The 18,289-nt window shown below is 38.7% G+C and overlaps 1 protein-coding gene across 1 annotated transcript; it reads right to left on the minus strand.

Annotated features, from left to right (window-relative positions):
* Nucleotides 1-1,123: 1,123 nt before the first annotated feature.
* On the minus strand, nt 1,124-18,289 carry LOC139709954 (DEP domain-containing mTOR-interacting protein-like). The gene is made up of 9 exons (XM_071621905.1): nt 18,100-18,289; nt 14,511-14,695; nt 11,272-11,392; nt 9,883-9,952; nt 7,687-7,801; nt 5,551-5,742; nt 4,230-4,459; nt 2,361-2,465; nt 1,124-1,304 (listed from the first exon to the last, which is right to left on the minus strand). The coding sequence occupies exons 1-9, from the start codon at nt 18,192-18,194 to the stop codon at nt 1,161-1,163; spliced, it is 1,257 nt and encodes a 418-aa protein (XP_071478006.1). The 5' UTR covers nt 18,195-18,289; the 3' UTR covers nt 1,124-1,160.

Consider the following 18,289-nt stretch of genomic DNA (forward strand, 5'->3'; position numbering starts at 1 on the left):
ACTGAAGTGAATAGTACTATTAAAGGCACCAATGAAAGCCCATAGTTTTAACAGGAAACTCGAAATACGTTTGTTTGCTTCATATTTTGGATAAGAATTTTGAACAAAAGAAGACACCATGTATTCGCCATCAGCCACACAGCCAGCGATTTGAAATGGAAAAACATAATACAGTAGTCGTAACACCCAAGAGCTGCTCTCGGCAGGCATTCAAGCTGTCATAATATGGCTGCTAAATACTCCTATTTTGGGGATTTGATTGTTCATCCTTCAGTAGTGTAGCTGTGACATCTTTCACAAATAGTACACCATACAGTGTCAAACATGCCTACATTCTGAAATAGTTGAAAATATAATAAATTATAATATAGTCATGCGAACCCCTTTCAACCAATCACTAGAGAATCAATTTTTGATCTGAAATATGATCCGAAATATCAGGGGGTTGACCATCCACAAGGTAAGTTTGGAGAAGGATTCACATGGCATTGCTTCTTCGGTGAATTTTTCTCTCCCCAACTTGCATGGGTTCACTTTCCTCTAAAAAGCCAGTCACCAGCTCCCACTTATGTCCGGCGGTCTGTCGAGGTTCATCTCAAAGGTATTCGGCAGCTTCCCCCTCTGGTCTAGGCTCCCCTCTGAGACTTGTGAAGGCTTGATTCTCTGTTGAGGGATGCCTCTAGGAGCCTTGTAGGTCTCTGCTTCTCTTGTTAAGGCAAGTAGTCTGTAGGACCCACAGAGGGGATAGTTTCTGTGGTATGGCGTGTTCCCCAGGACTTCATTTCATTCGCTGCTTTGGCCAGGTAAGAGTCTACAAGACTCCAGGTTAGATTCTCTGTTGAGGTGAATCTCGAAGGCTCATTACTATGCAATTGGTTCAGGAACTGTCTCTAGGAACTCAGATAGTTTGCTCCTTGGGTCAAACCAAGTGTCTGATGGATCCACATGGGTTGGTTCTGCATCAAGGTGTCCCTCAAGGATTCATTTTGTCTTCTTTGTCAAGGTGCATCTCTATGTATCCTTTGGGTTAATTCCACTATTGAGGTGGGCCTTCGGGACTTACTGAGGTCTGCTTCCTGATCAAGGTAAGTATATCCAGGGTTTGAGGAAGCTTTCCATGAGCTATTCCAGCGGTCGCAGGTCCTGGAACGACCACCTCTTCACACCATCAGCGGCATGTCATCCCGGAGCTTGAGAACCACCAGCGAGAGCTCGAAGGGGTTGGCCAGGATCAGCTTGGCCACATCGGTGTGGTTCTTGTCCAGGACGTCCACACCATTCACACTGGAGATGTACTGTCTGACCTGTTTCCCGACAAAGGACGCAAAAGGACACATTACACATATAAAAAGGTAGGAAGGAGAGTCCATGTAAAAAAAAAAAAAAAAAAAAATTGATGTAGAAACTAAAGAATTGTTCTGTAGTAATAAACAAATGATTGACAGCAAAATAATGAATGTCTACTGAAAAGAAATTTGTTGACTTAGTGAGAATGAGGAAAAATTTTCAGTGAATTAAAGGAACTATGCAATGCAAATGCATGTTAAAGGAACAATGGAAATGCTATACATTTTGGCTTGTGCTGATTCATGATACCCTCAAAATCCCTTATGTAGCCAAAAGAATGTCTAAATATGTGCCATATGTTTTGTAATAATTTTTTTCCACTTTTTTTTTTTCCTTCAGATTACTTGGATATACCCACAAAAAACTTTATTATCAAAAAACTTTCTGCACCAAGAGTCTGCCAGTGACATCACATGTAAATCATTGAAAGTATTAACCTGATCAACAACAGACACTGCATGGAAGCATGCAAGTTATACTTGGCCTAGAAAAAGGTGTATTCTCATGTCTTTTGTTAAATGGACTGTACAGTACTGGTTGAGGTAGGGATTCATGTTTTGAACATTCCTAAGTGAGATAATGAAAAGCCTGTTATGAAATATGAAAGAGCATGTAATTTTAAGAAGGATTCAACGTTTATTTGATGAAAATTGGTTTTCAAATGGCTGAGATATCCAAAAAAGTGCTAATAATAAAAGGCGACATAACACGACTTTATTAGGATCTCTTTGTTTCACATTGTTTTTGGATATCTCAGCCATTTCAAAACCGATTTTCATCGAATAAACTTTTGATGCCCCTTAGAACTGCATGCTCTTTAACATCTCATAGAGTGTTTTCTGAATATCTCACCTAACGTTAAAAGCTAAATCTTCACCTCGACCAGAACTGTACACACCCTTTAATCATATTAATACTTCAGCAATGATTTACAGATGATGTCTCTGCCAGAATCTTGGTTTGGAAGGACTTTTCTCTTTTTTTTTTTGAGAAGTCAAAGGCAATGTATTTACCCTTAGTCCAGCGGCTGCTGCTGGTCCCTTGGGGTCAACAGTCTGGACATAAGTTGGGCCGCTGCCTCGTATCACCAGGCCAAAGCCTACAGAGTCTCCGTTTATCTGCAAGAGGGAGTATGAACGCTTTAGGGCAAGCATTTTAAAAGGAGAATGAGGATTTGCCCCTTGGCTTTCTCATCAAGTGATGACATAATCAGAGATGCCAACTTCTTGATATTAAAAAAAAAAAACAACAACAACTTTGAGGGTTTCTATGGGAACATGGTGTCCATTTGCATATTCCACCACACTGGTAAAAATGCCTGCCAAGTACACTCTATGTACAAAATTTAACTATGCAGTTATGAGAAGAAAAAACAAAAAAACAAAAACAAAAAAGTCTTTAATGTAAAAATTGCCCCCCCCCCCCTTTCGATCCTTACTGTCTGTACCCCTGGATGTACTATAAATAACCTTGGAAATGCATCCATTAAATGCATTTACTCGGAGTATTTCCAGTTTTAAACAATCCTTGCATTAAGTACAAAAAATTGTCACCCTCGTGATAACGCACTGGGTTCAGTAACAAATTTGACCATGTGTTTTCGAGAAGACGAAGAAAATGTTTTGCCCCCCCCCCCCCCACTTGATTTTGATTTGGAGGGTGTGCTATCCCCCCCCCCACCCACCCCCCCCCCCCAAAAAAAAAAAAACAAACACACAAACATAATAAAGCCACCATCCTTCACAACAGATGCACAAAAATGGATTGATGCGTACCAGTCTTTACATCAGGCATCTTAAAAAATGACTGTTATAATTGAGTATACGAATATAAGAACGACCCAAGTCCAATTTTTGGCCAAATTCAGTTTGACATGGGAAATTGTAGCTTATGCATGGACTCATCTTGTGTATAAATGATAAATCCTAATTACCCCCGAAAGTGCCTGAAATAAATGAGTTCAATCTTATATGAATAAGGACTTGGGTCATTCTTACATTCATATTATAGCGCCCTCTCTCGTCCTTCTCTCATCTCTATAGCAGAATATCATGTATATGAATCAAAGAACGACCCTAGTCCATATGAATCAAAGAACGACCCAAGTCCATCACACAAAATGACCTCTCCACAATTAATGTTAATGTTAATTGTCATAATAATATATGTTCTAAATTGTATATACAATGTTGCCTTCCCATCACAGTTATCTAGAATATTATTGGACAAACAAAAAAGATATGAAGTTTTTTTTAGTTTACTCGAAATGGTCTTCCATGGACTTGGGTTGTTCTTATATTCATATACTCAATTATCATTTTGTGGTAAAATGTGGCAAAATCAGACCCAAAATATGAATACAGATACTCCTATTGATAGGTAAGGGCATGCAGTTAATGAAATATGGGGTCATGGATTTTGATGGCAGAGAGTATGAGTAAGGTCAAAAAAAGACATGTTCGAAATGCAAAACAGAAAATTTGGAATTTAAACTGATTGACACATTGCTCTTAATCGCATAAATACAAATCACTATTCAGTGTTTTAGTTTTAGCCATGATAAAAATCCAATGGTAATACATACAAGGGTCGGACTCAAACCAATGAACTCCTGATTGCTAGACAGGCATCATGTCCACTAGACTATTGAATTTCTGCCCAATAGCCAGTGATACTTCTGACGCCTTATAGCAGTGGATACTGCACATTAACTCCAATGAATGATTTTTCCATCAAGCTGTTTTAATTTGATTGATGGACTGACTGATTGACAAATCGGCATTCAAATTTGTCAACCAATAGCAAAAGAAACAACTTAACGCATGAACCATTATTTTGAATAGACAAAATGGAGGAGGTGTAACAGGGGAAGGGGTAATAACCTTAATGTCCTGCTTCAGAAAAGGGCTGTCAGGCTGCCTCAGCTCATCTGCCGAAAACGAACCCTGCCCACACCCGGGCAGGAAGGCCCTGGAGGTGGGCGTGTCCGGGCTCTCCAGGTCGGAGGACACCCTCCGCAGCCGCTCCTCCACCACCCTGTTCTGGTTCTGGTCTGAAGTACTGATGTCTGGCTTGGAGCCACTGAGAGAGCTCTTGTCTGCCGACGAGTCTAATGATGTGAATTAAAAAAAGAAATATTGAGTGATCAAAAATCAGTCTTTAATAAAAATAAACCCTTGGTATAATTCTTTTCCAGTTGATTTTGTGACAGGAACACATTTTCAGTACATCAAATCAAACATACAACATGTAGTGAAAAGATTCACTTTCTGTTCAGATATATGCAAATGTAGTGTAATTAAAAGGGATTGTATAGTTTTGGTTGAGCCCTAATTTTAGGTTTGTAACATTTTTTGGTGAGATAATGAGAAACCTCTTATGAAATATGAAAGAGCATGTAATTCCATGAGGAATTCAATGTTTATTTGATGAAAATTGGTTTTGAAATGGCTGACATATCCACAAAAGATGGATTCTAATAAAGTGTGGGACCCACACTTTACGATTGCTTTGTTTTATTTTGTTTTTGGATGTTTCAGTCATTCCAAACGCGATTTTCATCAAATAAACATTGAATTCCTCTTAAAATGGTTTCTCGGTACTATATCATATTAAAGTGTTTTCTTGGTATCTCACAAAAAGTTAAAAGCCCAATTCTCATCTCCACCAATACTGTACCATCCCTTTAACCCCCGTAGGGAAATGAACAGCACTTCTTGGATACAATGCTGTACAAAAAATCTAAATGGGGCTACATCTGGCTGAAGGGGAGGGGAAATTTTTGATAGTCTGTTTATTTACGCTGCGTTTACACAATGTTCCCGGCGGCTACGGCAGTCCTGTTTCCAGGCTAACTTGGACAAAACGGGATGAATATAAGACAATGAGGGGGGGACATGATGAGCAAACATGAAAGGCCATGATTGCTGTGGGTGCCATGTCAGATATTTTTTTAACTGCCGGGACAGCAACCAACAGACACAGGATGGTGCACTACCCGGCCCATCCTGGGACATAGCGTGAAGCCAACTAGGTCCGCATTAATGCAGTAAACAGTGGACACGTGACGGCGCACTGCCCGACCTGGTCCGGAGACGGCGTGCCCACTACCAACAAATAAACAAACCAATGGTAATGAAAACATAACCCCCCCCCCCCCCCCCCCCCCCTTGGCAGAGGTAAAAAGAAACAAAAAGAATTCACCTGAAGAGGAAGAGCTCGAGTGCTTCCGGGTCACGTCTTTGGGTACCGCCAGAGACAGCATTGACGCCTCGCCTGATGAACTGCACCCCGCCTCCTGGTCAAGGGTCAAGAGGTCGCCGACCCCCAGGTCCCCCATGATGGGGTTAAACTGGTAGAGCATCCGCTCGTCCTTAAAGTGATGATCCATGGTGACTGGAGAGAGAGAGACAGAGACAGAGAGAGTCACATGCTGAGAAGTAAGGAAGGCAAAAGTTAAAAAAAAAAAAAAAAAAAAAACTAGCTTTGTCGACGTCCTTTCTATACCCTTCTAGGTGATCTTCCAAGAGTATGAAACTAGCAAAATTACCATGCCATTCAGGCTCTCAGTCACAGTGAGTACAAATCAGCATCTCAAGCATAATTCATACACTGCATGTCATAAAAGGCTTTACTCTTTGATTGTCCAATCTGAGTCAGTTTTAGGAGGCCGCAAGTTCTTGAACAGTAGCCGTAGCCGGCAGAGGCATCGTGGTCAGTTTTTACATACGTTGTATCAATACAGTTGTCCATTTTTTTTTCTTCATTTTTGTTTTAATAGTAGAGTAACCACAAAAATTGAGTATGTCAACGTACAGGTATTTTTCCAGGTTCCCACTCTTGCTTTGTATGATGTACAAAGTCTGCACAACATCATAACAGGTGCCTCATGCTTTGAAACCACTACTCATGGCAACATGCAAAAGAGTGTTGAATACATTTTAGACACACATTACATTTACACACAGTGTACTGTACATGTCATGTGAATTTAGAGTATGTGGAAGGTTACGTAAGAAGTATAGCACATTGTAAGTCTGTGCAGTCCCTGTGCAGGTGTACATGTATTTGCATTAGGTTTGGTTTGAGTTGGCTATTATACCATCTTTGCATAGCAGCATTCAGGGAAGTGAGACACCTCCCTTTAGCAGTACAGTGTGTGGCTCTACTGGGCATGCCACGCTGTTCTATTTGTGTGTACACTGCACCCCCTTTTGTGTACACTGGAGAAATAGTGCTAAGCATAGCACATTTTATTTATCCTGTGTGTTCTAACGGAGTAGTGTGTGTTTTGTGTGAAGGTAGTAGTTGGACATGTGCACTGGCTGGTGGGCTTATGTTTGCTCAACAACAACAAAAAATGTGGCAGTGCTGCTGTGCATTTGCTGACTGACTGCAAAGATCGGGACTGCTGGATTTGGACGAAGCCGGAGAGGTGGATGAAGACCTTTGTCCTAAATGAATGACTGTCTAATGAGAAGCGTACAGAAGGAAGTTGAATACATGGGTTCTACTCATCATACATGTACTGTCCGACTTTTGTAGATGTATATTGTACAGAGCTACATGTATAGATGTAAGTAGCTGGTTCAGTCTGCACATATATACCAGTATGCATAATTTATCAAAGACAGATTTTCACATCAGTTTTGGAAGGGTACCTCTGGTTCACTAATCTTGTGAAGAGGATTGAAATTCACAATATATAAAAAAAAAAGTAATGAAATAATTGTAATGGGGGAGGGATACTGTTTAACATATTCTGCCACTAAAAAAGAAAAAGAGAAAGAAAAAATCTCCAGGATGGTAGGGTTGCCATTTTGCCATTATCACCCTTTCATCACATTTTCATAAAGTTCAATGATCATTAAATTTGATCTTTAACCCTCTCTTCATGCCTCTCCCACCCTTCACTTCCTCCCCCCCCCCCCCAAAAAAAAAAAAACATACCTCAATTTATCTTTATCCATCATACAAAAATTATATTAACACTGGACGCAGAAGTAACATTGCCGTAGGTGGGAGATGACACTTCAGCTGACTTTCAGTGACCTTTGACCTTTGACTTCACACATCGCACCGCCCACCTGCTATCAGTGGGACTCAAACTAAAACCCATTTGACTGCAAGGCAGTTGTAACTTTGATGTAAAGAAATGCATTTAGTACTTGTGAACTGGTGAAATAAACAGCAAATAACCACATCTCTTCTTCTGCTTCCTCTTCCCTTTTCTTTTTTTTTTTCTCTCTCTTTTTTTTTTTTTTTGAGGGGGGGGGGGGGGAGGGATATGAATACAATAAAGCTTAGTTTTGTAAAGCATGAGGATACAAAGTTTCCTACCATGTCTGATGATGTCGGCCTCTAGGAGATCCTTGCCCAGTCCGAGGGCCTTCTCCCTACTCGGACAGAACCCCGACTTCAGCAGCCATGACACCAGTTCAGCTCCATAGAAACTCTTTTTAGGATTGGTGAGTGGGCAGGTGGGGATATTGGCAAAAAAGGAAGAGAAAGATACAACAGGTTAAAATGGAATGATTTTGCTATAACTCGCATTTCCCATAGACATGTGCCCGAACATTCTCGGGACTTGTACATTTGTAGATCTCACGTAATACAGAATCTGTCTCCCCCATTCCTGTACACACATTAACAAAAGCAAAATTAAGTGTAGCAAAAGCTGCTGAAAATTACTTCACAGTTGTGTATGTAAAATATGGAAATACATTAAATCAAATGATTTCATACAAAAAAAAATAGACTTGAAAAGTACCACTCTTACATGTAGCTTGTATAGCAAAATGTCATTACATATGAAATATTTTGCTACATGAATCTGTACAGCAGCACTGAAATAAATATACCATTCCACAAAATATGGAGCACAGTAAACTTTTTTTTTTTTTTTTTTTTTTTTTTGGGGGGGGGGGGATTTCCTACGTACATGTATGGACTTTTGGGTTAAAAATTATATTCATGTCACATACTGTAGATCATTACTGTAATACTAGGATATACAGTGTAGGTGTAGTATCCAGTGTGCTAACCTTTTGCACTTGTAAGCATACCATGTTAATGTGTTCATTCAACTTAGGCATCATTATGTTTTATTTTAGAAAACCTCTATCTATGATGAAGAGTACCTACTGTACATACATGTCTTTACAAATAATCAAACAACAACTCTTTATTTATATATATTTTTTGTTGTTGGGGAAGTATGATCTTGTCAGCTGCCTGGTCATATGATACAGTTATGGAATTATTTCATGATGGCGAAAGAGAAAGAAAATTTTTCATTCCTTTCCAGCACAATTTGCCCCAAAGTCCAATGTCAGGAAATCGTCAAGTCATGCCGGACCCATAATAAACAAATCCCATGAAGGAGCCCTTTGACCACTTCTTATCATTATCACTGAAATAATGTCAATATTTATATCTGAAATAATGTCAATAAAATCTAAAATATGTGCACACTAAGTTACACGAGGAATCTACCAAGTGCACCAAGTTTGGGGTTTTTTTTTTTCATCTTAACCTTTATAGCTAGACCATGCCCTAATTTCATCAAGTACTTTGCTCTTTTACATCACATCTGCACTACTTGATATTTTGTCAAGTACTTCTTGAATGATTGGACAAGGATGACATTGTAGAAGGACAGCATTCAACTTTGCGACTTACTGTTTGTCTTTCTTTCGAAATCTAATCAGTAAAGCATGCTCTGTATAACAACAAACTTGCACCACAATTTGATGAACATATCACTGTGACACAATATGAGCCCCATGTTCATGACACGATCCAGCGTATCAGCAGCAGGCAACTCCTTGAAACTGTAAACAGTCCTCTGCAGAGGGTGCTATTTAATTTTGATGGCTTGGGCACTAATTCTGGCCCACTGTGCCGTGGTACAAGGGCAAATAAAAGAAATCATCAGCCAAGCCCTTTGCCAAAAAATGTATCGGAACAACTATGAAATATTATTGTTGTTGTTGTTCTTTCAACAAGCAAAAAAAAAAAGTCCCTTGATACAGCTGTTTTAGATAATTGTTTTGACCATGTCCAACCTTCTCTGAAAGAAAAAAAAAAAATGCAAATCCTCTGACTAACCTTTTGCATCAAGTTCACTATCATTGACAGGGGCGGATCCAGGAATTCCGTAAAGAGGGGGCACGTTTACAAAATTAAAGGGGGGCGCACGCACCCCTCCCCCATTTTTTCTTTTCATTTCTTTTGTTTCAACAAAAAATAAAGGGGGGGGGGGGCGTGCGCCGGTTGCGGTCCTCCCTGGATCCGCCCCTGATTGACATGCACCGATGCTGGAAAAAAATGTACCCTCCCTGACGTACGAAAATGCAATGACAGTAGGTCATAGAAATAGGTAGTAAATGTGAATGTGCACAAATGCAAAAATATGATCTGCTGACGTACGTAGCTATCTTTTCATGAATGCGGAACGGCACTCAATGTTATCGGACCATTTTCACTGTGCCAACAGTCATGTCTGTGACAAAGATGAAGTATGGTCTCTCTCACCTTTGTATATTGTTGTCCTTCCTCTGCGTGGACTTTGAGGAGCGAGTGTGAAGCAGGTTCGGTAGTCACCCTGGAAGGAAGTCAGCAGAGAAAGGCAAGACCATACTCACTCACAAATCTACTGCTGCAGAAAATTCACATAACTTTTCAATATGCCACATGAGGTGCGTTTATCTCAAAATTTTCTGAGGCAGAATCACGATTCTAAATGCATTTGAGGCATTTACGGGTGACAGATAAACGCAACCGTGTTTCTAAACACGTTTAGAAATGCCAATTTGAAACTCCATTCAAAAGGGCGTTTTGAAATGCATTTGAGACACAATCGGCTTTCTAAGAGTAGATACACGCAATGCTGTTTTGAAACGCATTTATATCTCTGAACTGCCAAGGTTACCTTCCATGATGTAAATGCAACCGGCATGTTACAACACAGGCCTCATTTTACATTACTACTTCCTGGGTCAAACTATGCAAAGCAGCTGAGCAGGGACACTTGAATCATGATTCGGTGATGGTTAGATAAACGCGGCACCCTGAAAAATCACGTTTCAAACCACTTTCGCAGCAAACACCATTCCAGATGCATTTTGAAATGTGATTCTCTCTCTCGAGTCAGATAAACGCAGCCATAAAGGGACATGCAAAGTGACATTATCTGATCAATTCCTGATAAAACAACACACAATCCTACCCCATCACTGATCGGCTCCTCTTTCTGGGCTACATAATGTGGGGAAGAGTATGAGAAGCAAAACTGAAAGCGGCTTTAGATATTGCTCACAAATTGCCTTGTTTGCTTCACATAGGCATCTCCAAAATGTTTGCATTTACAGTTTGGAAAGTGTTAAATTTCTTTTGTATATCTCTGAAGATGAGATAGTAATCCTGTTAAATTGCATTCCCATAGACATAAGGCATTGTCTACCATTTACAGATGAAACAAAAACTTGGCTTGCGAGCTTCAAAATAGTTCCTAAATGTGAGTTACAGATAGAAACAACCAGTGTAATAAAGTTAATAATCAGTATAATCAATGTTAAGCATTGTCCACTATAGATACAAAATGTGAAAATAGTTAGAATGAAATTGTTTCTAGATTTAACTGTCTGCAGTTATGGTTTAGTGAGAAAAATATTGATATCTCCTTTATTATATTTTAGGCTTTATTGCAAACATTTTGTATGGTAGGATATTCTGTGGTACAACTGACCTACACATATGCATAAAATGTGATAACTCGAACATATTTTAAATCACTACTCTCAATGGTAAACAGTACCTATAAAGTGCAATGAAACACCAGTTTTTATTGTACATATAATATTCTTCTTGTGCTATCGAGACTTAGCCCAACGGAAGCCAATACCAGCAGCTCTTAATGCGCACCTCTGAAAAACTTGAGTACCCTGCAAGTAAGCCGAGGATTCTCGGGTTGCCACAAAGGTGTTGTCCTCCACGCGAAATCGGTAGTACAGTAGCTCGTCCTTAAAGACATGGTCATCACAGACTGTAATGCAAGGACAAAATGACAAAAGAGATAAATGTATAAAAAGCTGCACTGCAGAAAAATAGATGGATAGATAGATAGTTAGACGGGGGTGAATGGAGGTATTAGAGATATATGCATGGGTAGATAACTGAATACATACTAGGTAAACAAATAAGTCACATGGGGAGATACAACCGTATAGTATAGAGACAGGTAGAGAAAAAGACACACACAGACAGACACAGACAGACGGACAGATGGAATGGAAAGATGGCATTGACACCCTGCTAATGCTTACAAGAGACTTGCACATGAGTGAACAAAGTTTGCAGACTTCAAAAATACCCCACCCTCACTGGAGAGTTTCTATTCTTTGGATCGCAGCCAAATCACTGTGGTCAAATGTTGGGGAAGAACAAATCAAAACAAAACAAGGCTCAAATAGCATCCAGAGAACATCCAGAGAACTCTGGGGCTTCCCATGCCCTTGAGCAGGCCCTGGACTTGAGCCAAAACGGACAACAAGTACTTGATCATGACATGTGCTTCTACGGGCAAATACATTTTCAAACGATTTCAAAGTATTCTTTGTGCATGCATGTATTTACTGTATGTTTGGGATGCAGGTTGCACAACTCGAAATAGCAAAACAAATCTCTCTGATTGAGGATTTACAAGAGGCTCCGTTGGAGGAAATAAGAGACAAACAGACACACACCTGATTCCTATTTAAAAAAGACTACCGGTAATAACGCCTTACTACACTAGGTTTTTCCATTTTTCCTTTAAATTACTAGTACATTTGTACCTTCCTCAAACCATCTTCTTCAATTTGTTTTCCTTTTTTCTCTATTTCTATAGATTCCTCTCCCTCTCTCTTTCCCCTTGATTGAATCAATAACAAGCAATATATTACGTTGCATTCATTTAGTGGCAATACTAGAAGGTTTGAAACGCCATTTGTCCTTAAATCGACTTAGTGTTTTAGCATCCAATGCTCTTAATGAAAAGTGGTATGTCCCACTCTGCTTGGATTTTGCTATGAATTTACAATGGACATATATTGTACACAGCGCAAAGACTTGGGGTGTTGAAAGCATGGTATTACTTATTTCTCTTATGAGAAGTATAAGTAAAATCTTGAAAAGAAAATAACATTACGATTACACAATTAAAAGTGCAATTTCACATCATGTTCAGAGGTTGGTTTCTATGTTTGTTGAACTCTACATGTGCCAAAGCTTAAACCTCCAGTGTGCCACATTATTCTGTGCAATCTGAGATTACAACACATGAGTGCTTCTGGAAAACATAACATTTCTCAAAGATTTGTACATTTTTTACAGAAACTTTCAGGCCAGACATGCAATGAACAAAATTAGGGAGAAAATTCCATGCTTTGCTGTGATGGCCAGTAGCTACTGTATGTCACACTGTTCAAGTCTAGGAGGCAAGGCATTTGCAGACACACCAGTGAAAGAAAACTAGAATTTGTTTAAACTCGAAATCCCCTCTGGAACAAGTACATTTGTACGGTACTATTCAATCACAAAGCAATGAAAGCTACATGTGTGAGGAACATAACCACAAGTGAAACTTTCATTGTACTGTGGCATTTGTCGATTTCTCGATCAGTTTGGGTGGCTTTAAATGCGTCTGAGCAAATTATGTGAACTCAGCACGCCGTCAACCGATTCAGGCATGCGAATGTGGCACATAGAGAGTTTAATGAAAATCAGATTGCATGTCTCATCACCCAATCATAAACTTATCAAAAAAGGTCAACTTGAACTAGGACAGATTTCTAGTTGAAGTAGAGTTTAACAAATAGTATACAACTTGTACGACTGCCAATCCTGACACTCAACCGCCAGAGCAGTGGGACTGGGGGAACAAAAATCAACATACAGTGTACTCTTTGCACTGTATAATACCATCAGCAGATGTCAGTAAAGATAGAATGGCATGGTTTATGTAAAGGTTCATTTGTCCAGCAGAAATAGGACTGTCATCACTATCTTCAATACAGTAGGGTATAAAGTCCTTAAAATATATACACAGTATATAATTTGATGTATGCTCATATTCATAAAACTGATTCATATGTGACTTCATCCATCAGCATGCATTGATAGACAGTTATTGTTTTATACCTTCTTTATAGATCTTATGACATCTGAGAAGAAGTGTTCAGAGACTAGAACCTTTGAAAACTCCTCTTAACTTTCAAAGTGATGTGACACCTCCACATTTTGAATGCTCCTTCAACGAAACTTGCTGGGTTAATTGATAACTAGGTAGCACATTAGTTGCAATGAGCATTTGTTTCACTTTCAACCAAGCAAATTCATTATGAAAACAAAGCCCTTGTTAATCAAGAAAGATGACACACACAAAAAAACTAAAACTAAAACGGATGAAGCCATTGAAGTGCACAGAGTGGGCATAATTCCCATTTCGTCATAACACTATTATGTGTACTAGATACATTGTATGCCCTGGCTTTCATAAGTTTTGCAGAACACATGGATGAATACTGTAGTAATGAATGTGAACAATCACAGAGTCTATTGCAGTACGGATGTTGGAAGATACAATGTACGTATGTACAACTGTAGATCATTGTCTGCCCTGATGCTGTTGCATGCACTGCAAGCTACGGAATAATCACGTGTGTTTGGAGAGTAGCCGTCTGATTGATATTGGGGTTTAAATTGCATCTTGGCCATTTTGGGCATGAAGGAGTTGCTGCTGAAATTTACAACAACAGGTGGACATTGTAATTTCCATTAAATATCATAGTATGCAAAGCAAGAGAAAATGACTTTATAGTGCCAAACAATACTGAACAAAATTCTGTTGATTGTAGAACACTCACACAGGATCAGATCAAATAGTCAAATCAAAGTTTATAGCTATGAATGTTACATATTGTAAAAACTCAAGCTGCCTAGACAATAGTGTTCAGCTGCACAAAGTGGAACACGCCTATGGTGGCTTTAAGCAGTCTAGTAAATTCATAATTATACAATAAAAGCAAGTCAAGAGATATCAAAAAAATAATAATGATAATGACAATGTGGCGATAAGAGGAGGGGATTGTGTATAAAACAAGAGAGACAAGTTGGCCATTTACCATGGTGAATCACGTTGTACTTGTGAAGAACGTTCATCGCCTGTCTGGCCGTCGTGCGATCTTTGATCGTCCCCTGTTTGATCAGCCAGTCCACCAGCTCGGAGCCAACAAAGCACTGTGCGTAAGACCGCAGTCTGTAGCGCCTACTCCTGATCATGCATGGATTGGCTGCATAAAGTGCGTGCCTGTCAGACGGACCGTGAGAAATTGATTTGGTAAACATAATCATTTAACATGTATCGGCGGCACTTAGACAATAGGGAGGTGTCTTGACTAGGTTTTATGAAGTGTCTTTTGGATATATCTCTGACATCATCGGAGGAGGGCTTGACAAAATGGTTATAAATCTTCAAAAAACAAAATTAAATGGGCCATGAGAAATTGATTTGGTAAACATAATTATAGCATGTATCAGCGGCAGGCACTCAGACAATAGGGTGGTGCCTCTCAAATCGTCAGAGAGAGCCTGACAAAATGGTAATAAATCTTTAAAAAATAGAATTGAATATTATGAAACATCATTTCATCATGCATCAATTCAGATATAATTTTCCATCGATCATGTACCAAAAATGGTCTAAAAGTGTGAGACAATGGTATTCAGAATTTGAGATTGGGGCAAAATTGTATACTTTGAAAAAAAAAGGGAGGAAATTCTATGATTTTAATACAAATACTGAATGGTAAATTGTGAGGGGATGACATCAACTTCACAATTTCTTAACTTCTTTTATTTCCCTCCAGTATTGATCAAACTACCCTGTTGTAAGATTTTACTCAAGATTTCTTTCTAGATAACTTTTATTTGTCCAGGATTTTGCCTCTAAACATTCAGAATTCTATGAGGATCTCTAACAGAAATGTAAGGTTTGGAGGCAGCTTCTGTTGGATGCAACTTTCACAAAAACTGGATTTACGATGTACAGCCTTCATAGTGTGCTGTCTTGTGTGTTTTTAAATACCTCTCACATAAACACTGTACTGACATACAGTCTACAGATGAAGTTACAAAACTGGGCTCCCTGGGTAAGGTTTTTACATCCACTGTCTACTTTGTAACTTAAATCATATTCCTGCTGTTCACATCATATGTTCATATTTCCTTCATCTAAAATAACTGAAAAAGTTTTTCACCCAAAACTGTGGATGTCTCGTTTTTCCCTCTTCCCCAGTGCTATTCCTCGTCATGGACCTGATATTGTAAACTGATGTCCCAATACTGCTTATCTGATACAATGTGTGTCTTTGTCAATTGCAACTGCAGATACTGGTTTGTAGTATATTTGTATAGTACCTCACCACTAGATTTCACCTGAAGGCCTTGCTTCTAAACAAGCAATGCACTGATCAAATACTCACACATAAGTACATGTGTTGTTAACTATCCTCAGAACTTAACCTTTGCCTCCTGTTGTTAGCAAGAACACAAATCAATAAAATGTGTACAGGGTGAGCACGTACACACTATTTAAAGCACATGCACTATTTAAAGCATCTATTGTATCTTTCAGCACAGGATTATTCTCAAAGCTGTTCTTAATGACTAATTTACTAGCTTGTCAAATCCCTAGATGAATACATCAATTGTAAGAATCAAATCACTGACAGGCAATCTGTAAACCTTGTGGACAAAATGGAGCCATTGTGGGGGGAAAAAACAACAACTAGGGTGTAGAATCTTCATTTGTTCAGAACCACCAGCTTAAAAGGGAATGAATGAATGAAACAACAAATCAGAAGTGTGAAATCTCAAATCCTTTTTCCTGTCCTCGATTTCAAAACTCCAGTAGAACTTGGTCTCGGAAACAATTTGACTATGATAAGTCACCTTCTGATGTAATTTCTATTATAAAAGCACTGTCTTCTACACTACAATGTAAATAGGATCTTTCTAAAGAATATGATACACACAGAAGGGGGCAGTTGACAGGGTTTTGGTTGATCCTGGCTTTTTAAGCATCCCCTTTGCTTTAAACTCAATTAATGCTGCAAGACAGTCATGAGGGATTGTACACTACAAAGCCTACTGCTATACTGGCAGTATTTATTGACACAGGAAGACTCATTGATAATATAAACGTCCTTCAGGGTTGACCTTTTGTGATAGGGTATTCACACCCCTCAGCGCAAGACATATTGTACATAGCGTATGACATGGAAGTGACAAGACACTTGGAGTTGCCCGAATGAGTAACTAATATTGTTTATTTGTGCACTATAATGCCATCCATGAGCATACTACATTTGTATGACATATGTACATATCTGCATACAAGTCCATTGTACAGGTAACTCACTGCAAGTCCAGGAATACTGTGTTTGCGTTTCTTAATTGGCAAGTATTCATGATACTCATAACTTAAGAAATATTGTTTTCAAAAGGTGAACTGATCTAGGAAATCTTGGTGAATTTTACAAGTAAGCCCATTCTATATTCGATCCCCACCATCAGATTTGTGCCTCTGTTCAGAAATAAATAACAACTGGAAAAGCTGACTTATATTTGTACCAAAGAACTTTCCTTTTAGGTAAGAATGTTAATACAACGTTTTCTTTAAGAATGGAATATGCATTTTTTTACTCAACTACATCATTGCCGTTTATATAGTCATCCACTTTGCTTAACTTTATTTTGAATATTTCAGCTATTTCAAAACCAATTTCCATCAAATAAACTTGGAATTCCTCTTAGAATGGTATACTCTGTAATATCTCATTTTCAAAGTGGTATCTTAATGTAAAATCTTGAAAAATTCTAAATCTGAATTCCCATCTCTAAACTGTACCAAAACTACCGGTACATGTACATCATCCCTTTAAAAAACTTTTTTTTTCACATAGGGCCTACAGGTACATTATTTGTGTTTTTCCAACAGCAAGGAGGGTAGTGAACAGCTGCAATGAGTTATCAAGACAAACCAGATCAAATCATGCAGTCAGTGTAATCATTCATGATATTCAGCACACACAACAACCTGCTCACCTTCACTCAACACTGCCTTTGTTACACACACCTTTCCAACTTTAAATTCACCCAAATCAACCAAGCTGGAACTTTAAATTCACCCCAATGACCAATGTACAAAGATGAAAAAATTAATGTAAAAAATCTCCACTTTGGAACCAAGTCAACAATTCTAAAATCTCTTTATATTATTACACATTTTTAAGGGTGTCTGTCTCTACAGACTACACTCAGTCATAGAAATACCATTTAACCTTCTGACCTGTATAAATTTGCATTTCTAGAATTTCAATCGTTTGATTTTTAGAAATAAATCAGAGTACCATTCATTTTCCTTTGTCCTTTGTTATTATGAATTGTCTTACAAGTATTATTAATACTATTAAAGTGCAGTACATTTACAACGTTTACAGAACATGCCATTAAGTTCCAGTTGTGACCTTCATTTATTCGAAGAAAGAATAACCTGCTATGATGGTTTAACGTCTGGATTTGTTGCTAGTACTAACTGAACCTTTTTTTTTGGGGGGGGGGGGGCAGGGTTATTGAATTTCAGAAATGAAAGTCAAATATTTTTATCGGTACTGTAGATCCCTTTGTAATAATAACCTCAAATGGTCTCACCGTAGTTTTTCTCCAATTATCAAAATGTTTCCAGCAGCTCTTGACCCGAGAGAGACGACAGATGAACTGTCAAAGGAGCTTGCCTTTCCTCGCATCCTGCACTAGTATTTGCAGTCGCCCGTTCTTTCGGAACTTTCCTCGCACTGTCCGTCACTTGGATCCAATCCAGGCAGCAGTGATTCAGATTGGT

The sequence above is a fragment of the Diadema antillarum genome, unplaced genomic scaffold (genome assembly GCF_040938485.1).
Source record: "Diadema antillarum isolate AM-2024a unplaced genomic scaffold, OU_Dant_1.0 seq00001482_RagTag, whole genome shotgun sequence".
NCBI lineage: Eukaryota > Metazoa > Echinodermata > Echinoidea > Diadematoida > Diadematidae > Diadema > Diadema antillarum.

Excerpts from the sequence above, each read along its gene's own strand:
- LOC139709954 (XM_071621905.1), bottom strand. The coding sequence starts at position 18,194 with ATGCGAGGAAAGGCAAGCTCCTTTGACAGTTCATCTGTCGTCTCTCTC. Across the intron at positions 9,953-11,271 it reads GGTACTCAAGTTTTTCAGAG|GGTGACTACCGAACCTGCTT; the intron begins GTGCGCATTAAG and ends ACTTCCTTCCAG. Across the intron at positions 7,802-9,882 it reads AAGGACAACAATATACAAAG|AGTTTCTATGGAGCTGAACT; the intron begins GTGAGAGAGACC and ends AATCCTAAAAAG.